At 43.7% G+C, this 26364-nt stretch overlaps 2 protein-coding genes across 2 annotated transcripts in view; one reads left to right on the top strand and one right to left on the bottom strand.

Moving 5' to 3' along the window:
* pou1f1 (POU class 1 homeobox 1) overlaps positions 1 to 1495 on the bottom strand; it is a gene marked incomplete at both ends in the record, with an annotated part of 4111 nt that extends 2616 nt beyond the window's left edge. Inside the window, one exon of the mRNA XM_080536819.1 lies at positions 1363 to 1495. Coding sequence (XP_080392945.1) covers positions 1363 to 1495 — 133 coding nt within the window. The remainder of the gene's footprint in view (positions 1 to 1362) is intronic.
* Positions 1496 to 24836: 23341 nt separating this feature from the next.
* Positions 24837 to 26024, top strand: htr1fa (5-hydroxytryptamine (serotonin) receptor 1Fa; the record flags this gene model as incomplete). Its single annotated transcript, XM_080535772.1, has 1 exon — positions 24837 to 26024. The coding sequence occupies one exon, from the start codon at positions 24837 to 24839 to the stop codon at positions 26022 to 26024; it is 1188 nt and encodes a 395-aa protein (XP_080391898.1).
* Between the last annotated feature and the right edge of the window lie 340 nt (positions 26025 to 26364).

Below are 26364 nucleotides of genomic sequence, written 5' to 3' on the forward strand. Positions count from 1 at the left end.
TTTTATTGTTTTCTTTTTGGAAAGCAGGTCATTCATTTAGTACACAAACATGATATTTCTTAATAGTTATAAACAAATACTTTTTCTTTTCCTGTTCTCCCACTTCTTCCTGTGCGACCCCCCCCACACACACACAATCTACTACTGAATACATAAATTACAACAGTGTTTGTGTCTCAAACATGGAGATTTTTTTTTTTTTTTTATAAATAAAACAAAATAATAATAATAATATGAACAAAAATAAAAACACATTTTTAAACCTGCACATATTTTGTGCAAATCGACAATGAGCCGCAGGATTTTACAGACTGTACCTTAATGGGAATACATGACGAACAGAGAATGTGATTAACTTCCATTCTTTGTAGTCCACTCTGTAGTGTTAAGTGAGTTAATCGCTCCACAGCTTTGATTCCTTTTCAGTGACAATGAATGGACAGTGGCATTTATCACAATCAGCAGGTTTTGAATCTCCACCACAGAACCTCCTAACTGTGTTACATTTTGGACACAGTAGACAGCTGCTAATTTTGCTATCAAACTTGTCACACTAATAATACACCCACTTCACTAATTATCCTCGGCAGAGAAACAGCTGGGCCAAACAAGCTGATTAGACATTAACATAATTTTGGTTTATTTAAATAAATTGCTATTTGTTATTCTAATTCGTCCTCCACTGCCTGAAGCACTTTAACACAAAAATGACTTAATGAAAATGTTCTCCTTCCTACTTATAATGGGAATGGTAATGACAATACAACATTCACAACTGTATGTCAATGGAAACACGAGTGTTAGTCTTCAGGAAATCACTATGAATCTCATTAACTGTGCTGTGATCTGCATAGCTTTTTGCATCAATTATGCACATACAGTATTCAGCTTTAGTGTGTGTGTGTGTGTGTGTGTGTGTGTGTGTGTGTGTGTGTGTGTGTGTTTGTGAGCCAGGAAGAGGTTAGGGTTGGGTTACCATAGGTTTCAATGGCTGAGGCACAGCTAGGAAGTTTACATAAGTTCAGACACATCAATTCAAATGGTGCAGTCAAGACAGACAGCTGATTCACACGTATGACAGTTCACCTGTTGGTCGTCCAACACGCCGCCCCAGCCTCCACCCACGCGGCCGCTCTGTATTTATCTACCTACAGGCAGTTTGATAGTTATGGGCTATTATTTTGTATTTTATGTTGTTTAAACATAAATCATCAGGCAGGGAACTACACGGAGCGGAGCCATTCAATTACGCCAAACTTCAAATCTATTACCGTTTTCATTAAACATGACGAACAGGTAAGTGTCCTGACTGAAATAATATTGTTAGAAGGTTACGGTTTGGGGTTAAAGTTCAGAGGTTACCTGTGGAGACCATGTTGTGTGGGTGTGTCGACGCAGACAGGCAGTCAGCAGAGGCATGGTGCATGAGCAGCGGCAGGGCGGAGTCTCCCGCCAGCGTGGCGAAGGAGTCAGCGTTGAACGCTTGACACGACATCTTGATCACCTGGACAGGTACACAGGTACGCTATCCCCACCTCTCTTCTTGGCAAGGCTCAAGGTCGGGCTGGAGCTCCTCTCACCTGTGCAGATAATGTGGCCACCTGCTCTAGTCTCTCTCAGCCACACCGGTCCCTCTCACCCTGACAGGTAGATGCTCAGACTCTCCCTAGACCAGTACCGCTTAGATGGGGAGGGCTGGTCCTGTGCTGGTGACTCTTAGGGATGTCTCTCTCTCTCTCTCTCACTCTCTCTCTCTCTCTCTCTCTCTCTCTCTCTCTCTCTCTCTCTCTCTCTCTCTCTCTCTCTCTCTCTCTCTCTTCTGGATGGTCTCTCTCAGATGGAAAGGTATCCCTGCTTTCCTGATGCTCCCTGGCCTCCCTTTGAGTCCACCTGTGTGATGCCCCGCCTGTCCAGTGCAGGTATTTATACCCCGCCCATCTCCACCGCCCCCCCCCCCCCTCCTTAAGAGACCCCCATGGGCAGCTCATCCATGTTAATGCCCCCCCTCCCCCCTAACCTCCCCCAGAGCTGTGGCCATGTCAGAGGCTAGAGTTGCTCTCTCCAGCCCTCATTTGGCAAAGCCTGGATTATCAGTACAGAGAAAGAGAAACCTGATAGCCTCTCTCTCTCTCTCTCTCTCTCTCTCTCTCTCTCTCTCTCTCTCTCTCTCTCTCTCTTGCAAAGCTGTGGAGTTGTCTATGTACAGCATACAGATGTTATGATTATCAAACAGGAATTGCTAGGGAGATAAGATATGTCCATCGTATTCCACTGTCTGTGTTTATGAAAGGGGACCGTGAAAGTGAATAGTCATGAGTGATACTTTCAAATGGAAGGAAATGTCAATAAGCGTATGCATTTGCATTTTGAAAAACACACATCTTCATTTAAATATGTTCTAACAGAATAACACATCGTCCAACAAAAATGCAAAATTCCGATCTGATTTCAAACGTGCAAATATTACAACGCCTCCACGCACACTATTCTGATATCACCCTCCTTGGAAAGGCTTCAGTGTGTGAAATGTGCTTTTACCATAATGCAGGCTAAGGTTGCAGTATAAACCTTACCTGCTGCCTTCAGAACCACCTGGACATGCAGGCTTATGACAGGAAGTGGCTGCTATTGTATCAGCATTGTGTCAGTAATGTGTGGGCTTCAGCTGTGCTTCTGCTAAAGACAACAGGTCTCATCAGTGCTGATTTAGACTAATCTGGGGAGGGAGGCCTGCACGTGACTCTGGCTCTAGTTGACCTAAACTCTAGTTTAAGTGTTAAGGGCAGTAGCTAGGCAGCAGGTGGCAGAGGGATGTGTGGGCATGACCCAACACGCCAAGCTACTGTACTGTACACCACATGGATCTAAAAAAATAAAATAAACACTGTCTGTTTTGTATTGCTATCTTCACAGTCATGTGCTGCTTTTTTTTTTTTTTTGAATGACCCATTTAACATTTAACACATTGAGTTTTTAGTTCTGGAGCTTAGGAGTTTTCAGAAATAATCATGATACAGTAAACACAATTCACAAAGCAATTTCAAACTGTCACAGGTGATGGATCCTGCTGGTTCCAATGCCCTCCCGTGTGTGTATGTGCGTGTGTGCGTGTGTGTGTGTGTGTGTATGTGTGTGTGTGTGTATGTGTGTGTGTGTGTGTGTGTGTGTGTGCGTGTTTGTGCGTGCGTGCGTGCGTGCACTCACGCGTGTGGTGTGTGTGTGTGTGTGTGTGTGTGTGTGTGTGTGTGTGTGTGTGCATGTCCTCAGTAAGGTGTTTAGCTCCTATATAACCTGACCATCTCCAGGCGATGTCGGAAGTCCTTTAAATCCTCCACAGACTAGTACATAGTCTCAGTAAAAAACTGCTATTGTCAAGGCTAATTTCAAGAAGGAAGGCACTCCTTCCCTGAAGCAAAGAGAGAGGAGAGAGAGAGAGAGAGAGAGAGAGAGAGAGAGAGACAGTATACCGGTGTACAGAAGAGAGTCAGAGCAGGTAAACGCAGGCTTTAGGGAGCTGTGAAGACAAGCCTTTCCCAGGGTAAAGGGACAAAGGCAGGCTGATCTGGGGGAGAGGGGGGATGTGAGAGGAGTGTGTATTGGTAAAGCCCCATCACAGGAGCTAGGCAGACACACACAAAGACCCTCAACTTAATTAGTGTGGGGACCATGAGCCGACAGGGCCCTCTCCACAGCACCTGCCCCAGCCCCGGCCCCTCGCTGCCCAGGCCAACACATATACACACACCGAGCCTGATCCACCAGAGCAGTGGGAACAAGACACACTCTCACCTTCTCACAGGTATCACATCCAAGACACACACGCATACGTACAGTAATGGTGGCCAGGTGTGTGTGTGTGTGTGTGTGTGTGTGTGTGTTTGTGTGTGTGTGCGTGTGTGTGTGTCTGTGTGGGAGGGGAAAGCAGGGGCTTGGGGTTGGTGGGAGCTATCACAAAATGTACAATGCAAGAAACACATAACATTTCCAACAATGTTACATATGATTTTATGAGAGCTGACAATACATCACTGTACAACAGCAGCGTGAATCATCAGTTATATAACAAAACAAAGCCATTTGTAGCATACTGTACATATGTTTTCATCAAAGTTGTTCTTGAGGCAAGTACATTTTTAGATATGTTACACTGGTCTGTTTACCACTAACCACTCTAGTCGAGGGCATGAAACAACAGACCAAATGTCACCTGAGGTAAACATGAGCAGCTTTGTTCCTGCATTCATAATGTAAACATGAACTATAGCAGGGTTCTGGTATACTGCTGAATACGCTCAAACACAGTCCTTTGCGCTGATGAATATCGATAGCAGCTTATGCCTCAGTCCTGAAACATCTGCCCAGAGCGTGTTCTGACTCAGAGTGTACTGCATAAACACACCAAGCACCGGCTATGAAGGTAATTTCATCAACATATTCAACAATCCCTCCCAGTCTAAAGGTTAGACCGGATAACCAGAAGGAGAGAGAGGAGAAAGTCTCAGCTCTCCCATGGGCATGTTTTTTTTTATCTCTTTTCATTTAATAAATGTCAGAGCCAAATAATTGCCTGCCAAATGAAATTGTCTCAGTTCGTTTATTGTCTTTGAAAAGATTACAGGAACTTTGTTTCGGTTATTCTATACAGTCACTCAGCGAGGCTCAGTTATTTAAGTCAAAACTAATTGGTTTGTCATTGTTTGACTTTGGAAGATAAATTCTATGATTCACAGCGATACACTTCTATGGTCAATGAGGACTGTGCGTGAACAAAAGTACTAATGGCTAATCATTTTCTATGACTCTATGAAAATGCTCTCTATAACAATGTTCTAAAAATGTCCCGGCTACACTGTCGTAAATGGTGATAGAAGACAGATAAAGACAGCATAGGAATTCAGTTTTCTATTTTTAAATGACATTTAGGCACAGAACGCATTGCAAAGTAAATCCACAAAATGTGCCAAAATATAGATTGTGATACTTGAACACAGGAGTTTTTGGTATTGATTTACATTAGGTTATCTGCTCCATTTTGCTGATATGATCATATTTATATTCTCATCCCAAGTCCATTGTAGCTCTGCAATATACAGGTTTACTCATGCATCATTGCAAACATCCAGATAAAATAACCAGAAATACGAAAAGCACGGCAATACTGGTGACACAGAAAACTATCAAAAACATGACCTACCATTCCAGCTGGACATATCTGGGGAGCCTTCCTTCTCCTCTAAGACTATGGCACACTGAGCCTCAACCCTGGGAGTGCATATTAGCTCTCTGCCTCCGGAGAAATACACATACATTATTATTTCACTTGCTAAACATAATTTATCAGTGTGCTGAATGTTTAAAGAGACTTTCATATCAATATACAACTGCCAAAGCATTTGAGTTCACCCTCTCCCTCCATAGTAATCGTAGCCTGGTCAGTTGTCTATGTATACTTATGGGACTCCAAAGAGGGCCTTTTTCCTCTGCTGCATTGACACTGACTACATTTCAACTGAAGAAATACAGGCAACAGCAAGGACACCCTGTGAGTCAATATACAGCGTTACAGCATTAACAGACATCATTTGGAAGTATTTTTTTGTTACCCTAGAGAACATTTTTGTTCTGAAGACAAAATATAGCAAATGAATGAAACATACGGAGAGAGAGAGAGAGAGAGAGAGAGAGAGAGAGAGAGAGAGAGAGAGAGAGAGAGAGAGAGAGAGAGCAAAAGAGAGACAGAGAAAGAGAGAGAGAGAAAAAAAGAGAGAGAGAGAGAAAAAAAACAACTTGCTCCAGTCTCTTTATCTCGCAGCCTGGTTAGTTATTTGTGTATACTTAAAGGGTCTTTTTCCCTCTGATGACTACATTTCAACCGAACAAATTATGCTATACAGGCAACAGCAAGGACACCCTGTGAGTCAATACACAGCAGCAGGCTGGAGGTTTTACAACAACTTCATATTCTCTAGAATCTAGAGAACCCTAGAGAACATTTTGTACAAAATGTAGTAAATGAATTAAACATAAGGAGAGAGAGAGAGGGGGGGGGGGGGGCGGGGGGATATCATGGAAAGAGCTCTTCAGAGATAGTTGACTTCAGGTCGTTATATATTTTACTTCCACTTGCTCCTCAGCCAAAATTGGCTGACAAACTGTACATGGTAAAGCAGTCGGTAACTAAGCAACAGGCACTGCAGGGAAGTTGTTTACCTCTGTGACCACTGGGTGGACAGGCTTTATGAATGTCAGTGTTCCATGATATACACAGCCTGTGGTGTTACAGCCATCTCTCTTAAAGACATGGAGGAAAAAGCTCTGAGAAATGTCTAGAATGTCCAAATACAAATACATACAAAAGAGTGCCCATTACAGCATATGAGTTGCTCCTATACCAAGTAGTATTCTGTATTACACAGCAAGCATTTGTGTCTCCCTTATGCAAGGCAGACAGCAGAGCCATACTGAAGAGCAATGCCTCTACCTGGCCACCAGGGGGCCGTGTAACAACGACCAAAGGCAGCAGGGTGGTTTGGTGGAACACACTGACACATGAGGGGGAAAGGTCGAGAGAGCATCAGCACAAGTTATCATGGTCTTTCAGAGCAGATGTTACTGAGATGCTCTCTCACCCTCCTCCGTGTGTGGGTGGGAGTGCCAGAGACACAAACACGAACTGGATCACTGTGTGGCCTTATAGGCTTTCACACAATCTTCTGTTTGAGTTTTAAGGATCTGAACGGATGTGAAAGACAAAGCAACCACCTCATCATACCCATAACCTTCTCCTCACTGCTGTCAGCTGGCACATGGATACTGGCTTACGTCCTTACGCACGTACGCACTTACACACCCACGCACCCATGCACCCAACTACCCACCTATCCACCCACGCACCGAGGCACATCCACCACACACACACACACACACACACACACACGCACGCACGCACGCACGCACGCACACACACACACACACACACACACACACACACACACACACACACACACACACAGTATTAAAATACTTTACTTGAGTTCACTGTCATACAGATAGTCACAGACACAGGTAACACCGTCTTCTCCACACAGCTAAGCTCCCCACAGCAGCTGGCACAGATCTTCCCATAACAGCTGACACAATATCTCGAAATCTGCTTGGCTTTTGTCTTTGGGAGCTCTGCAATGTACTGCAGGCCAAGTACTGTTACGTAATGCACATGTCGAAGGCTGCTGCTTAACCCTGACGAAGTGAAGCAGGGTGATACACATATCAGTGTCAGATGATGACACAGGCCGTAGCCTAGCTTCATACAGAAACATTATAATAACTGACTATAAGAACTATAATCTGAATGGTAATAAGGCGACCCTCTCCACCCTCTGCCTGTTACCCGGTTACCTGGGTTTGTATGGTTGATCTATCCTGGCAGGTACCTGAGGTGGGCGTGGCAGAGGTGGTCTGGCTTATTGGCAGCACCTGGGCTGGGTCTTTAAAGTCTCTCTGGAAGCCCCGTGGTGTGAGACACCTTTGTTTTTGGTTGCCGTTTGACTTTGGTTATTGATCATTACATACAACATTACACCTACACACTCTTCCACTCAGGCACTCACCTACACTACTGACCTTACTGATTACACACACTCCATATCTTTCTTCATGTTCTTTTTTGGTTAACACTTAATGATAATTGACTTGGTTGTGTGCATCTCCCTCTGTTTGTCATGACCGTACGGCCCGGTTTGTGACAAGTGGAGGGCTCGTCCTTTGTTCTCTCACATGGACCAGAGGCACAGATCAAACAGGCCCACTGATGAAAGACAAATCTGTGTCGCTAAGCTACAAGGACCCTAGTTAGGGGGGAGGAGGCAGGGCAGGCTGGATAATTCATTTACATTTTTGGCATTTAGCAGACACCTTATTCCAAAGCGACTTTGACAATCGATACATTTGACTAAGCAAGTGAATCATCAATTCACTAGTTGTAGCAGGAAGAGTAATCCAGCTCAGGCCAGGGGCCATTGGCAGTCGTCGTGCTAGAAGAAGAAAGATTTATTTTTTATTTTTTATGTTTTATAGACACTGGAGAAACAGTACAAAGGGGAAGTATAAATCTTAGGAGACACAGTATAGGGGAAAGCAGGTGTCTCAGGAGACACACTGCTGGGGAGTAGTAGATGTCTCAGGAGCAGTTAAGGTGTAGCCTGAAGAGATCCTGATCAACCAGCTCTTCTGCTAATTCAATGGACTCCACCACTACAGCACCGCCACATTGCTATTATAGCACAGTGTGGGACCAATGGCCAGATGAAAACCTCTGTGTGAATCACCTTTGGTTGACTTGAGATAGGGGAGGAGAAGGAAGAAGATTGTGGAGATGTTTGGCTGAACCTGAATGATATGCAGAGAAGAAGATGGAGAGTAGAGGAAAAGAGGTGAGGTAGAGGGATGGAGATCTTGCAGCATTCCTGGAGATGTTCATGTTTGGTGGGATGATGTGATGTTCCTCCCCACAAGATGAAAAAAAACAAGTCAATCTCAGCCTCTCTCTGTTTCCATCTGCTCTCTCAGGTGGGAGGTAGTTCTTTAGTTCTTACCTGGGGCAGCTCATCTCAGGTGAGAGGAGCTGGAGAAGACAAGGACGAGCGAAGGCTAGAAATAATAACTCACAGAGGAAGTAGGGTTGAATTCTAACCATCACTCTACCACAGTAAAGTCATACTGTGGAAAACATGTGTCCACATGGGCACACACACACACACACACACACACACACACACACACACACACACATCTGTGAATAAAACATCCACCACACACACAACACACAGGCCTTAGGGACAAGTTGGAGGAGGGTTAGACAATGCCGCTCACAGTCTTTAAGTTAATCCCAGCACACCTCGCCTCATGGAATGTAATTTTGCTCCAAACACTCCAAACACGCGCACACACCAGACACCAGGCCTATGATCTCAGCGAGAGACTGTCAGAGACGGTGGAGTGAATGCATGAGTGGAGTCATGGCACATCACACGGGACCTATATGGCTTCAAAACCTCCACAGGTCCATTATTCCTCCTTCCTGCCAATCATCCATCCATCCATACCTCTCACCAACTCTCCATCCGTCCTTTCTTCCTTAAATCACATACAAAATGTCTGCTACCCCCATCTGCTGTAGTCCATCTGGGCCATTAGAACCCATCACTGAAGGATAAGAATTAGAATTTGCCATTTAGCAGACGCTTTTACTCCAAAGCGACGTACAATTACAGATTACAGGGACTTTTTTTCCCCCTGGAGTAACTGAGGGCCTCAAGGGCACACTAGTGGTGGTGTTTCCGTGTGGGATTTGAACTCATGATGTTCTGATCATCAATCCAACTCGCTATCCACTAGACCACCACTACAAGTATGGTAACATGACTGTATGACAAATATGATACTAAGTGTAGTCTGTGTCTCCAAGGATGCTTGCTGAACAGCATTACATGTTGAAGACCGACTGTACAGTATACTGCACAATATGATGCAGATGCTCCTAGCCACCTAATCTAGCTCATATATTTACATAGATACTCAAATTTTTAGTGGGTTGTTTATGTTTTCCATGGTACAGTACTGTCCAACATTATAATGAATTCGTCTCGGACATGCCTGCCAGTTTATAGAGCAACACTGTATTCTTCTGTGCAACATGCAGCTTGTTCACCCAATTAGCGCTGGGCTCTGGTGTGAATAGAGCTACGGCCCTGGTTTCTTATTTCTTCAAATGCCTCGGTCACAATCGCCTGGAAAACCCCCCCACTTCTACCAGTTGAAAGGAGAGAGATGCGTAGAGACACTGAGGAATGTTTAACAGCTAATTAAAAACGTCATTATAAAAAGAGTCATTATGATAGGATCTCAGTGGGGGACCGAATTAATTTCATGCTCACTTCATGCTGTGAGTGTGTGTGTCTGTGTGTGTGTGTGTGTGTGTGTGTGTGTGTGTGTGTGTGTGTGTGTGTGCGTGTGGCATGAACCTTATACTATAGGAAACAACACCACCTCCACATATAATGACCACTATAGATATCATCCAAATAGAAGAGTCAGAGGATGTGATGCATTAATTGCAGAAGGAATCACACCTGGTTAATCCCTGCCAGTCCCACACATCCTGACTGCCTGCTGATCAGACATGATTCACATTAGTTTGAGGGATTGACCCAGTTAGTGCAGTGATGGACACACGGACATCAAGGGCACGCGCGCGCACACACACACACACACACACACACACACACACACACACACACACACACACACACACACACACACACACACACACACACACACCATAGTGGGTGTCAACTTCTTATACCATACATTCCCTGTAAGGTAGAGTGCTGGCAATGGTGGAAAACCGCCTGTGAATGGCAGTAGTCCTATCCATTTAAAGGATCAATCTGAGATTAGTACATGCATTTTTGGACATTTCAGTTCACTATATAGCCTCCATATATATTCTTGAAGAATATAACTTATAAAATCCTCATTAGTTTAACTCAACTGTCTTACCCAAAATATAAGCCTATTTTACTTTTTTTTTGGGGGGGGGACAATGCAATTAAACAAACACTGCATAGCTTCAAAACATGGTTAAAACTAACACGTTGATCTCATGGTGGTCAGTCTGTCTATGAAATTGAGAGTGCTTACATTTTTCCACCCCCATCCCTCAGCTGTTTATAAAACAAATATAAGGAGACTGCCTTGTTGTTGTTGGAATTCCAGATCGCACATTTAATGAGGACAATAATAGCCAAGAAACTACAACATCTAGAATGTGTCTCTGTGTGTGCAGGTACAGACAGACTGCCGTGGTGTGTGGCTCCTGTCGAGTCAAGCTGAACATGGGCTAACTGCACCTCTCACAGGGATGTGACAGGAAATCAATGATGGTCTTTTCATTTTTAAATCAGTGTCTGGCTTCATCCCTCAGTTTCACTAACAATGGCTTTGGAGTTCCCTGTCGGTGTGCTCGGATTTGTTATGGACGGACACATGTTTCACTATTGTTTACTGAGGGATTGCATTTCATGTCCTAAATACTACTGCATGTCAATTAGAAGAAACTATTGCATTCGCATCAGTGGACCCCAATGCCTTACTGACATAGCATATTGATACAAATGTACACAATTGAAGGCACTCATCCAATTTCATTTTTACTGAAATAACACCCATAGAATGGTATTAGAGACATTTGTTATGTGGGAGAATACTATACCAACAGTCCCTGGGAATCTATCATAAGGGCTGATGATACTTGCACCAGCTGGCAGAGAGAGTTGCTGTCCCCCCCCACCCCAGTGTTAGTTAAAACCCACAAGCAATTATTTAGCAAAAGTTGCCGCATATCTCACTCATTATGCTGGTGATAAAAGCCTCCACAGCTGCTGCTGTTGATTTGGCCATTCAGAATGTTTTGGATGCCAGACTAGTACTGCAACAACTGAGCTCTGCTCCTGTTACCATTGGCCAGACACAAGGGTCTTCCCCGTCCATCAGCCAATAGGGACACAGCTCTAGCCCCACGTGGGTTCTAGCATCCTTATTTCCTTTCCTTGTCTTCCTCTCCTTCCTACCATATCATCAGGAGGAGCTGATAGGGGAAAGAAAGACAGGCCTTTGTCCCATAAGAATAATGAGCTAATCAACTATTGATTGAGACACACTCAGGGAAAACATTGAACAATTACTGTTTCTAAAAAGTGGTGTCTTCTGTCTTCCGACAAGTCCTCTCACTCAGAATGCATAAGAAGAGAAGTTTAGTCATTTTTAGGACATTGTTGCATTGTTAAGATGTTTTTAGTGAAATAATCTACTTCAACAAGTAATTCAAGGAAAGCCCCAAAGAAAATGTGATGAGTGTGTTACTGTGGCACAGCCAAAAGCAAAGTGCAGTTAGTTTGGCTAGAACTTGATGGGCAAGGACAGTCACCGACACTCAAGTATTCACATGCCTGACTGACTTGTGGATGTCAGTGGAGTCCAACTCTTCAGAGGAACGACTTTTCTCATCAGCAGGGGGGGAGATGGAAGACCTTTCAATAGTCACAATAGTCATGATAGAAAAACATGAAACATCATTTTTTCACATTCAAATCGTGTGTCAACAATGGCAATATGAGAGTATCTTTACCAGTGAAGTTATTCTTTCTAATTTCCCACCATTATTTGTCTTTTTGTCTGTTTTATCTAGGTGTTCCTCTCAGGTAGCTGTGCTAGGTTGACTGGTGTGCTTTTAGTGACTTATCTCCCCAGTTCTGTTGTTTGTGTGTGTGTGTGTGTGTGTGTGTGTGTGTGTGTGTGTGTGTGTGTGTGTGTATGTGTCCTGTCTGTTCTCCTGTGTAGTGCCAAGCTCTATTATCGTATTTAGTGAGAGTCCTCTCAGAGGGCCCACCTCTTATTTTTATCCTCACATCGTGTCTCTCAGCCTACAGTGCTGTCAACCTCAGCAGCAGCCAGCATACCTCCGCAAAGTAGAATGATTCTCTAGTTTCAGCAACATTTATGACCTTGTAATTAACTGCCACAATTACATTTTGAGTCTACTCCAATCAGCCTCCTCACTGAATACGTTTGTTCTGAACAAATTCATTCACAGGGTGACAGATGCCCTGGCTTTTTTAATAAGCATAATCATACAATATGGCTGACAGAGTCACTGTGGGAATCACTGGTATATATTTCAATATATTACTCCAAATCATAAAGCTGATTTTCAGTGTCTGCTGACTGCTAGGAGGATATTGCTGCTAGGAGGATATTGTATGGAAATCAAGACAGGTTTAGTGAATGCCACACAGTCCTACACTGGGACTTATTTTACTCAAAGTCAGTGCTGACATCTGGTATGATATTGCATGCCTCCCCGGGTGGTGCTGCCGTGGTATATTCAGCAAGGTGACACTTTGCTAAAGTTGCACTTTAACACCTGTACACCTTCTCATTCATTCAGGTGGGTAATGGTGTGGGGAATGTGTTCTTGGCACACTTTGGGCCTGTTAATACCAATCACTCATCATTTGAATGCCACAGCCTATTTGAGTATTGTTGCTGACCATGTGCATCCCTTCATGGCCACAATGTACCCATCTTCTAATGGCTACTTCCAGCATGATAATGCACCGTGTCACAAAGCAAAAGTTGTCTCAAACTGGTGTTATGAACATGACGATGAGTTCAGTGTTCTTCAGTGGCCTTGCCAGTCACCGGATCTGAATCCAATAGAAGACCTTTGGGATGTGGGAGAACTGGAGATTCACAGCTTGAATTTTGAAAAGACCTGAAAAATCTTACAAATCTTAAAGCAATGTTTCCATCTTGTGGAATCAATGTCACAAAGAATTGAAGCTGTTTTGAGAGCAAATGGAGGCCCTACCCAGTATTAATATTAATGTTCCTAATACAGTGTTTGGTGAATGTACAACATGAGAGGGATCAACTTCACAGAGACCCAATTATGAGTCACCCAAACTATTCACCTCCAACACCATAATGGACACTCTCACCATCATGGTAACCCTCCACAGACACACACACACACGCACACACGAACGCGCACGCACGCACAGACGCACGCACACACACACACACACACACACACACACACACACGCACAGACACACACACTTTGGACAACGACTTGCTACAGTGAGCAGTCATCTGTGAATAAAACATCCACCACACACACCACACACAGCCTTAGGGACAAGTTGGAGGAGGGTCAGACCATGCCACCCACAGTCTTTGAGTTAATCACAGCACACCTCGCCTCATGGAATGTAATTTTGCTCCAAACACTAGCCTATTACTATTCATTCACTATCATCTAAGGGACCAGGCTGGTTTAGATAATCACGGCATTTATATTTTAAGGACAGAGCTTTCCTGCACTGAAGGGTCCAATTAGAAATGCATTAATTACTCTCAGGGTTACTTCTCTGAGAGCCAAGGGGTGAGAAAACTGTAATGCACTTGTGGCCATAGAAAGATTCATCTAAAGTGAGAGACAAAGAGATGTTGAGTGGGTTGTCTGTGCAATGTGTGAGTTGTGTGAGCTTTGTGTGGGTTGTGTGTGTATTGAATTATTTGTGTAGTACCGTATGTGTATTGTGTGGATAGTGTACTTTAATGTGTGGGTTGAGCAGCTTGTGTGCATATTTACCAAATCCTGTGTGTCATCACTGCAGACATACAGGTTGATTACCCATGTTCTCAGATTTAAAAAGCTACAGCTCTCCTTTCATCACCCTCAGATAGTAGTTGCCCTTAGGAACACATGTAGCATCAGTGTACCCTCATTCTCAAGGAAGGGAGGGATACAAAACTGACCGTCAATTCAGGGGCAACACTGGTGATGACAATACAGTACACTGCATTAAGCAAAACCGTAGGACCTAGGACACCAACATGCATTATGTGCACCTAAAGTAACAGTTAAATAACAACAACAACAACAACAACAACAAAATAAACTTGCCAAAACTTTCTATGAAGCCCTTTGATTATTCTAGAATACATTAGGAGTATTGGTATACGGAGTTATGAGTCTATATGAGGTCTACAAAACGTTTGTTATGTGAGTCAGTTTCCCCGAAAGCTTTGCCAATCTCACCCCAGATCTACCATACTTAATCAAATATTCATTGTGAGGGCACTCATGTGGGGTCGCTCATGTAAGGACGTCATATTTTCTTGTTCATTCCCTCTTCTGATAGCCTTGTGTGTGTGTGTATGTGTGTGTGTATGTGTGTGTGTGTGTGTGTGTGTATGTGTGTGTGTGTGTGTGTTTGAGAGCATGTCACATGAAAGATGAAAAAACTGTGAAAAAGTAGAAAGAAAAAATCCCTCTGGCTCCTCTCATCAACATGCAGATATCCCCCTCATTACTTGACACAGACAGGGAGGGGAGCAGTGATCATACTTATCAGCTGCTGAGTGTCCCAGTGTATGATTCATTGATGACAACCTAGCCTAGAGTCACAGCAAGGTTGTCCTCACAGCAAGGTTGTCCCTCCTTTATAGAGACTTCCAGCAACCGCTTCCAGCTATTAGAGTTAGGGTTAGGGTTAGGGTTGGTGTTAATTAGTCAACTGGACAGTAAAAGTGCACTATGCTGTATTATGGATACCCTCTCAGTCTAGCGCAAACTCTATATCCTCTTTTTTTCCTGATCCTAAAGGAGCTTATAACATTGATCTGCGGTCTGGTGTCACTGTGGAATTAAGTCTGAATTTGACATTCCGCCAAGTGACAGAAACTCTGGGATAATTCTAGCGTGAGTAGTGCTTGCTATTGCGCTACACTGAACTCACAGGATTACTCACGCCACCTTTATCAAACACAAGATTACTACAGAAAAAAGATATACGGCTGTGGTTGCCATAGCTAAAGTTTTGAACTAGTCCAAAGAACATTTGGAGGACAACTCCCACACACTCTAAAGGATGTTCGTGATCAGCCTAGTGGCACGATTTAGAAGTCCATTCAATTTCAGATTCAAGAAAACCTTCTCACGGTTTGTGTGGAAGACAGACAGTAGGCTATATAGGCTATTATTAAAAGTTATTGCTCAGATAAAGAACGTCCGACCAAAGACATTGTATTTCACCTCTGAGTCTCCACTGGGCTGATCCCCACTATAAGTACCGTATATAATGTGTAGCTAATGTAATTGCATAGAGCAATTACATCTCAAGTCACCTGTCTGTTGTCCAGAGTCCCCTCTGAACATGGCTTTCCCCTGGTCCAGAGACTCTTTCACAGACCACATGATGACAGAAAGAGGATTCTGACGAATTTCTCATTTGACACTTTCCATCTAAATTCACTGTCCCATTCTGGGGGACAAAAGAAAAAACACTAGAACAACACATTCCATCGAAATCCACTGCCCCATTCTGGGGGACAAAGGGTGGCTCCAGCTGGCCCTATAATCCAGAAAAACCCTTCAGACTAAATCTTCTCCTGTCTGGTCTATGCCCCCCCCCCCCCCCTCACACACACACCTCTTTCCCTCTATCTCTCAGGGAGAAGAGGCTTACGTTGAAAGGCAATGAGTCTATTAACTACAAGGCCTTCAGAGGTTAGGGACAGGATGGGCATGCGGTCTCTCTCTCTCTCTCTCTCTCTCTCTCTCTCTCTCTCTCTCTCTCTCTCTCTCTCTCTGTCTCTCTCTCTCTCTCTCTCTGTCTCTCTCTCTCTCTCTCTCTCTCTCTCTCTCTCTCTCTCTCTCTCTCTCTCTCTCTCTCTGTATTTGGTTTGCCATAATTTGATGAAGCAGGGGTAAATACTTGCTACATAGGCTACAACTGCTTTAGTTTACATTGTTGCCTCCTCTGTTTTAAAATGACTCCCAAAATGACATGATGAAAAGCCCAGTGTTTACAGTAATTGTTATATAATAGGGCCACATTGCGTTGATTGTCCTAATTGTACTGGGATTTAGAATGCATGCCTGGTGTATATACGCAGTATACGGCGTAATGCCCCCCCCCCCCCCCCCCCCTCAAACGTGACACTTGAATCCGACATCAGGACCCAGCCAGCAGCCTGGCTGCCACTCTCTCACTCAGCGCTCAGCTATAAGAATATATCTGAGATTAAAGTTGAATTATATTCGTTTATTACCCTCATTTTATAGACTAAGCCTATATATTTCGAATTAGGACCGCTTGGTTTAATCTAAGCAATATGGTATATTGAATCTTCTCACTCATCTCCCAGACTGACGCACCTTTCAGCAGGGCTACGGTACGGTTCCACTATGGATCGCGCGCTCCCGGTAGCGCGTGCATGCTGACGATTTCTAACGGAACGGGAGGGAGAGGGTTGGGATGTATTTGATCTGTTCCCTGCGCCTCGGTCACACCGACCTACCATCTGGGACATGAACGGGAGGATGCGAGAATTCAGCATACCAACTACTGACAACCTTCTACTGCCTCCGAAAACAGGTGAGGAGCTTGTGTTCTCTGTGATCATGTCAAGATCAACCGGTTTCTGTGGGTGTGATGTGAACAAATTCGATATAAATAAGTTGATACAATGTGTCGGAATTCTGATAGTTGCAGCTGAATCTTGCAATTTCTAATTCCCCCCCCCCCCCCTCCATTTAAACATCTCCATTTGTTTAAATTATTCTATTTATTTCTATAATCTCTAGTGAGACAGAACTGTCAGAACTGCATCCCCATGGTGCTTGGCTACATCATAGTACACATTGATTGATTATGCTGATCAAATTCATCACATCTTCATGAGATTATCTTGGTTAGCCAGGTTATGATAGAGGCGTGCTCATTTCCTCTGGTTCCCATCCATTGGAACATATCTAGTACCTAGTGTCAGCTTAACCCTCCCCACATCCTACTCTTCATAACCATTAACATACCCTGACAGCTCCACCCAAACCACTGTGAGCAGCAGCACCAGTTGCCTTTGAGAGATCTGATGATAGGGGAACCAGGTAGGATGTTCTTCTCCAACAGTAATTTAATTTATAACAGCAGCTCTCCCCCCACACCCGGAGCAATGGCTCAGCTCAGCGGAGGGCAGTATTAAAGTCTCTCATTAAATCAGATGAAATATTGAACATGGCCCTTCCGTGCTCCCTTTAAGGCCATTTCATTACTGAAGAGAAGATAGCTTTCGATGGGCATCACTGGTGTGATGTGGAATTGGCGCATGGAATTTCTATGACAACATCATGCTCAGCCTGGCTGATATGGTCTCAGTGTTTGTCTACTTTTATTGTCATGCCCTGCACTGTATATTGACTTTATATGATATTGACTTTGTCGATGGATTACATCGTTCTCAAACAGATAACTGAGGTGCATTTGGTACATTCTTCTTCCATATACTGTATTATGTAGGCTATTCAGGAATAGAAATGATTCATAGTTTTGAATATTCATTGAGCCTACACATTCAACCTCTCAACATCTTCATATGTATTATAATCACTGTCAGACTCTCTTTAGAAATCCTTGAACAGTGCACTTCATTCTCTGCATGTGTGAACATTAATACAATACTGCAATACTGCAACAACCACTATCCTGATGTCTTTCATAGTGAATGGACTGCCTCAATGCCTACCTCATTCTTTCACCTTGAGACAGAAGGATATAGAAATGTAGCAAAAATCACTTTGTTCTTAGTCTGTGACAGAATGGTATTTGAGGATGTGTGCAACAAACTAACAATATGCAAATACCAGACAGCTTGCATTGTTTGTGATCATCCATGTTTGTGTGTGTGTGTGTGTGTGTGTGTGTGTGTGTGCGAATGAACCTGGGCTCTCGTGATATTTAGGAGTATTCAAATGGTCTATTAAGACAGACACACTGTAAATCACAGTCATTCCTCAGACTTACAATTGATACAAATTAATTTCAAGTAAATTAGACTGTGAGTGACGCCAGCCATGTATGGGAAGACTGATGACTGATGACTCTTCAGTTGAAGTGCCAGTCAAGGGATCAAGATCTGTACAGGGCTTAACGCCCCTCTCTCTTTCTGTGTGTGTGAGTGTGTGTGTGTGTGTGTGTGTGTGTGTGTGTGTGTGTGTGTGTGTGTGTGTGTGTGTGCGCGTGTGTGTGTATGTGTGTGTCCATTTGAATAATGTGAGTGTGTGAATTACACTGTATGACATACCTCTGCACCAGATCTATTATGAATTCCTGTCCTCCTGTGAGTGCCATTATGTGCTGTTAGCATTATCAGAAGGTGTTGGGGATCGAGCCTTGTTAAGAGGAGTAAGATGCTCAAGAGCCTAATGCTTAAAGAGTGACCTTGGGCTTGCCATCCATCATAGAGGCAGTTATAAAAGAACACATGACAAATGAAAACTTCTCCCTAGAGGCAGATGAGAGATTGTGTCTGAATTTAAAAAAAGATAGTCTGTCTGCTAGGATCACATGATGTCAGTCTGACCTGTTCTTTCATGGCCTCCAAACTTTGCCTGATGCATATAATCGGATCAACGCACTGAGATTCAACCGTACTCTAGATCGTTTGAGGCATGAAAATATCAGAAATTCCCTCTTTTGTCAATCATAAAAGGTGAATTAGAAATGAAATGAAAGGAATGAAAATTCACATCACGGGACCTTTTTCCAGTGTGTAAAATGGTGTATCTCAGTTAAATATTGCCTTCTTTCAAACCAAGATGAAAAAGATAATTCCTGCCTTGTTTGTGTGACTTTGATCCTTTATAACAAATGACAGACAAAATGATAAACAAAAGCTATCCAGGAGCCTGAGTGATGTAGATATGGTTACATCAGTAAGAAACATAGACACACAGGTTCCAAAGGCACCTTTAGAGGCACCTCTCAGCATTAAATTACTACAGAAGTGACTCAGCCCAAATGAGTTCATTGCTCCCCTCATCGCTGCGCTGTTTGAATACAGATTTCAAAGAGAGCCTATTCCCCAGATCCTCTGAGGGTTCCCATACGTAAAACATCCAATTAGAAGGTATTTTTCAGTTGCCCTGCCTCAAGCAAAGTCTGTTTCATAAGGACCCATTCCATTACATGAATAGGCCTTCTTGGGTTACGAGCTGGGTTAGGAATATGCCATATGTCACTTACTCATCTCCAAGCAACGACTTGCATGGTTGTTAGGCAGTATTAGGTATTAGAGTGGTTAAGATAACAGTTAGGCCACACCAGATTATGCTATCCATTTATTATGGATTGAGACATGGACATGGTTTCTCTATGGGAGATGGACAACAAAGATGACAACGTCCATGCTCGTTTTGTTTCGTTTTTTAGAGTTGAAGTTCAAATCGCATAGAGGTTTCATATGTTTTTAACAGTTTTAGGGTTAGGATAGGTTAGTTAGTGATTAGGGTTAGGTCTCTCTGATATTACTAATGATATCATATCCTGTCTCATATCACTGTGTCACAGCCCCTGATATTTCTGCTTGCTCTGTCCCTCTCCCTCACTATCTGTCCCTATCTCTCTCTCTCTCTCTCTCTCTCTCTCTCTCTCTCTCTCTGTCACACACACACACACACACACACACTCCCTCTCTTTCTCTCTCTCTTTCTTTCACACACTCTCTCTCTTCTTTCCCCCTCAATAGAATGTCTCCCTGTTGTTCTCTCTCTCCTTCCCTTCTCTCTCTCCCTCTCTCTTTGTTGCTCCTCTCCCCATTTATCTGTCCATCATAGACCATGCTGTGCTGAAAGAGGTTGAGAGATTTCAAACATATATCCTACCCAGTCCTCTGCTATGTCCTTGAAAGATAAGACACATGCAGATTCACAGCTAGGTGGCATGTCAGACTCTTGAAGATGCAGTTTTGTATTAGCTACTAGGGGTGTAACAGTACACGTACTGAAGATTTTCGGTATGGGTCCTTCAGTTCGGTTTGTGTGTGTACCGAGCGAATGCAGCGTTCTTTTACCCACTGCACTTTTTTGTGTGTTGAAATAATCTCAGCCAGTACACATGAGCAAACATGCCACAGAGAGATAAACTAAAGCTTGAAGTTCCTCCAGCATCCCTTAAATCTCCTGTTTGGGAAAATTATGGTTTCTCAGTTACCTACAATGACGATGGACAAAGACAGGTTTGATTGATTGATTGAAAACTTTATTAGAAGATTTGCAGAAGTAGGTACATGAAAGTACATATTACATACAAGGTCAACTAACAGGATAAAAACCCAAGAAAGCCACTGGCTTATTTCAATTGGGGTCCTTGATTCTCAATTCATCGTTACATGTAAGACCGACAAAACAAACTAGTACTATCTACAAGATAATACAGACAAATAACTATTACTATCTACAAGATAAAAATACATCCATCATGGGAAGAACAATACAACAAAACATCAGGTATGTACAGCGGGTAGGACAGGTGGGGACATACACCACAGGTGGGGGCGGGGGACAAAACACAAAGTATGTACAGTGGGTAGTTCGGGTCTTTTAATCTGATTTTTGATTTAGAGGGTCCAGTTACGGATTGCAGCCTCCTGTAAATGTTTTTTGAGAGTGGTTTTGAAGGTGGGCAGTGTTTTGCACTCCTTTAAGATTATAGGAAGGGCGTTCCACATTTTTACTGCATAGTTTGCAAACGAGTTTAACCCCTTGTTTGTGGTGCAACGCGGTTGAACGTGGTTCGTGGAGCTTCCTCTGGTGTTGTATGTGTGGACGTTGTTCACTTTTTGGAAGTATGTTGACAGGTACTTGGGTGTCTTTGTGGTGTAGCGAATCTTGAAGACCAGGCCCAGTGCAAGCTGCTTATTCATCATTGATTTGAGTATAATCAGCTCAATGAAATCCTTTAGAATCAAGTGTATCTCATGCATACATCCTCCCAATGGTGGATCAGACCAAAGCTATATGCTGGTATTGTTCAATTGTGATCGGGTATGCAGCTGGCTGTGCGTCGAACCAACTCGAGCACCGAATATCACCCGAATATCACCCTATGTAGGCCTATAGGATAGTTTGTCTATGTTTCTTAGAACATCACAGGTAAAAAAAACTGAGTGAAGTGCAAACCCAGCTATGGCATTTAAATAGTCTCTCGCTAACAATTCAGACAAAGCAATAACAAACAGTGTTTTTAGAGCAGCGGACCATACTATGTTGTTGAGAACACAGGTTTTAAACGCATGTTGAAAGTAATCGAGCCTCATTACATAGTTCCCTCGTCCGCATTTCAGCCTGCAAATCATACCAGCCCTTTATAAACAAGCACAAACTACAGTTGTCCACGACTTATCCAAGGCATCTGCTATCACTCTCATGACCTATGGGTGGACATATATCCATATATATATATATATATATATATATATATATATATATATACATGTTAGCTACACGTTGCTGGCTCTCATGTATCACACACATTCATCATGATGTCACAGACTATGTAGTGAAAGAAACAGCTCGCATTATTACGGGAGTATGTCTGAATTCCCATTCACCTGTCCACCTTAATAACTCACCTGTCCAGACCACCTTAAACACTCACTAGTCCAGCCCACCATACCTCACCTGTCATTCCCTACTTACAGCTGAAATGAGTGATAATGAGGATATGATGTAATTCAACCCCCACACCATTGGTACCCACTGGGGGGAGGATGTATGCATGAGATACACTTGATTCTAAAGGATTTCATTGAGCTGATTATACTCAAATCAATGATGAATAAGCACTGCTTGTCCTGTGTGTGTGTGTGTGTGTGTGTGTGTGTGTGTGTGTGTATGTGTGCGTGTGTGTGTGTGTGTGTGTGTGTGTGTGTGTGTATGTGTGTGTGTGTGTGTGTGTGTGAGTGTGTGCGTGCATGCGTGAAAGGGACATACTGTAAGTTCATCTCTGTGCAATCACTCACAGCAAATTTCACTCACCCAAGGCCTTGAGTTTAGCGTATAGCAGAGAATAACAATTAGTAGATAGATAAGGTCGGTGATTTTGACAGTACTGACTGCTCATGGTACAGCTGATGCATATCCTGATGCATTATTGAATAAACCTCTGTCTGAGCTGTGTGCGTACGTACGTGCGCGTATGTGTTTGTGTGTGTGTACGCGTGTTTGTGTGTGTGTGTGCATGCGTGTTTGTGTGTGTGTGTGTGTGTGTGTGTGTGTGTGTGTGTGAGTGTGAGTGTGTGTATGTGTGTGTGCGTGTGTGTGTGTGTGCTGATTACTAGGCTGGCTGGGTTTAGTCCCTGGAGTGTTGAGAGTTGGATTGCTGCGTCTCAAGAGTGTGTGTATAATGAATGAGAATTTTTAGTCGTTTGTGAATGCAGAAAGGCAGATGCCATGCAGAATGCTTTTGGGAGAGAGATGTAGTAGCATCTGACACCCCTCTGCTCTCCCTGCAGGAACATTCACCTCAGTCGTACATTTACATTTTAAATGTTTAGCTGACAGACGCCTTTATCCAAAGCGATTTAGAGGACTTCAACTTAGCTTTTGCATTACTGCTTGTTTGCACATATGTATTTATATATACTATTCTCTAATTATAGCCTACATCTTACATGTTACATACCTCAAGACCTATTGCCTTTGTTCTCTACATATCATACTGTACATATCATATCATAAATGTATGTATCATATTGATATTCATCTCATGTATCTTCACTCTAATACTGTAATACTTTGCACCATCTACATTATCACATTTTTTGCACTTTGCAGCTATTTGCACAATCTGGTTGGATGCTAAACTACAACTAAACTTTGTTTGTTTAAATACGTGTACTCTGTGCAATGGCAATAGAGTTGAATCTAAATCTAATCTAATTTTGTAAGTGTTTTATGTATCAAGGTTATGTCCTCATCCTACAGATGAGGGATACTGTTTGGATATTGGATGGAGGGAAAGATGGATTATTGAAAGACTGACGCCTCTCCTAAAGTCATTGGAAATTAAATTAATATGTTTTTATTTACTAGGGTGTGAGTGTGTGTGTGTGTGTGTGTGTGTGTGTGTGTGTGTGTGTGTGCACGCACGCTTGTGTGCATGTGTGTGTGAATGATTGGGTGTGTGACATGGGGACATGTCAGTGATTGGGGACTGATTCTCCCTGATCCATTCAAGACGTTATTTTTGCATTATTGCTTCTGTATTCAAGCATGAGGCTGGTATCTGTTTGTTGCACTAGGATCATATCTGTTTGTTGCACTAGGATCATATCTGTTTGGTGCACTAGGATCATATCTGTTTGTTGCACTAGGATCATATCTGTTTGTTGCACTAGGATCATATCTGTTTGTTGCACTAGGATCATATCTGTTTGGTGCACTAGGATCATATCTGTTTGTTGCACTAGGATCATATCTGTTTGTTGCACTAGGATCATATGTGTTTGTTGCACTAGGATCATATGTGTTTGTTGCACTAGGATCATATGTGTTTGGTGCACTAGGATCATATCTGTTTGTTGCACTAGGATCATATCTGTTTGTTGCACTAGGATCATCTGTTTGTTGCACTAGGATCATATCTGTTTGGTGCACTAGGATCATATCTGTTTGTTGCACTAGGATCATATCTGTTTGGTGCACTAGGATCATATCTGTTTGTTGCACTAGGATCATATCTGTTTGGTGCACTAGGATCATATCTGTTTGTTGCACTAGGATCATATCTGTTTGTTGCACTAGGATTATATCTGTTTGGTGCACTAGGATCATATCTGTTTGTTGCACTAGGATCATATCTGTTTGGTGCACTAGGATCATATCTGTTTGTTGCACTAGGATCATATCTGTTTGGTGCACTAGGATCATATCTGTTTGGTGCACTAGGATCATATCTGTTTGATGTGTCAGCCTCAGAATGTTTTTCTGTCTTTCAAGTAATTGCTTACATTCAGAAGCACCGCTCTCCAGAGGTATTAACTTCCAGTCACTCACAGAGTCTATCATTGTGCAACCTGGCTTACACAGTCCTATGACTCACGCACAGGTACACATGCACCCGCATGCACGCACGCACGCACGTCGCACACATACTCACTCACTCATAGATAGAGAGAGAGAGAGAGAGAGAGAGAGAGAAGTAGCACTGCACTCCGCACCCACTGAGTGACTCGTCCATGCGATTTTCATAGGTAATGTCTTGTCTAAAAGGCTTTTATGTAATTATCTGAAATAGGTCTGCTTAAATCACATTCAGCCTATAGAGGTAGCCTCGAGTGTATCCCAAATCTCTTTCCACATATGCCTCTATGTTTTCTGTACATCATTTCATTTTTATCACAACTCTCTCTGCCCTCCCCTCTTTAGGATGGACCTTTCTAACTGCACTGAGGGGCTCTGCACTGCCAACAAGGGAGAAGGGGAGGACGGGAGTAAACCCCCCCCGAGTAAGATTCTCCTCACCTTGACACTGTCCGTGGTCGCAGTCATGACAACAGCCATCAACTCTCTGGTCATCACGGCCATCATTGTCACCAGGAAGCTGCACCACCCGGCCAATTACCTCATCTGCTCCCTGGCAGTCACTGACCTGCTGGTGGCCATCTTGGTTATGCCCTTCAGCATCGTCTACCTCCTGAGAGAGAGCTGGGTGATGGGTCAGGTGGTGTGTAACGTCTGGCTGGGCGTGGACATCACCTGCTGCACCTGCTCTATCCTCCACCTGGCCGCCATCGCTCTGGACCGCTACCGGGCCATCACTGACGCCGTGGAGTACTCCCGGAAGAGGACCGGTGTGAGAGCCGGGGTGACGGTCGGGGTGGTGTGGTTCTTGTCCATCCTTATCTCCCTCCCCCCTCTGCTCTGGAGGCACTACAGTGGGAGTGCGGACGGAGACCAGTGCCTGTTCACGCACCACCACATTGCCTTCACGCTCTACACCACCCTGGGAGCCTTCTACATCCCTCTCCTCCTCATTCTCATCCTCTACTATAAGATCTACTGCGCTGCCAAGACCCTCTACCTGCGCAGGGGAGCCAGCGGGGCCAGCCGGGCCAGCCGGGCCAGCAGGGCCAGTGGGGTGAGCCGATCCAGCCGATCCAGCCGACACTCCGGCCTGACCAACGGGAGTATGCTCCCCTCCTGCCCTCTGGACGGGGACGCTCAGAGCCCAGACATCGGGAAACCTCCGGAAAAGTCCCTCTCCGACCCCTCCTTGGAGGGAGACCGCGTGCGTATCACTGTAAAGAGTCCCTGCAACGACTCGCGCAGGGACAGGTCGTTCAAAGGGCAGCGTATCTCAGGTACGCGGGAGCGCAAAGCGGCGTCCACCCTGGGGTTGATACTTGGGGCGTTTGTGATCTGTTGGCTGCCCTTCTTCCTCAAGGAGGTGATTGTCAACACGTGTGACTCCTGTAGCACCTCAACTAAGATAGCTGACTTTCTCACCTGGCTGGGATATCTGAACTCCCTCATCAATCCACTCATTTACACTATATTTAATGACGACTTCAAAAAGGCCTTTCAGAGACTGTTCAGGTGCAGACATTTCCTCTGACAGGGGCAGAGACCAGATCACTCTCTCTCTCACACATACAAACACACACAGCAGGGCTGTGTCTGTTGTCATACTATCAACTGAAAGAATTCCCTTACCACCATGTGACAATCTCTACCTGGAAGAAATAACCACATTGCATATTCCTCAAATGTAATATTCCCAGCCTCACTCCAGATGAGACCGTCTCATTGAGTAAATGTTATGAGTTCTTTTCGGAACTGAAAGCCATTCAATGCTATTTATGGGATGTTGATCCAGGACGGAACATTGGACATGGGCTATCAGCGTCACTCAAGGTCGGGAAATAGCTGATGTTGTCTATCCTTGCAACTTCTCT

The sequence above is a fragment of the Nansenia antarctica genome (genome assembly GCF_963989245.1).
Source record: "Nansenia antarctica genome assembly, chromosome: 7".
NCBI classification, from domain to species: domain Eukaryota; kingdom Metazoa; phylum Chordata; class Actinopteri; order Argentiniformes; family Microstomatidae; genus Nansenia; species Nansenia antarctica.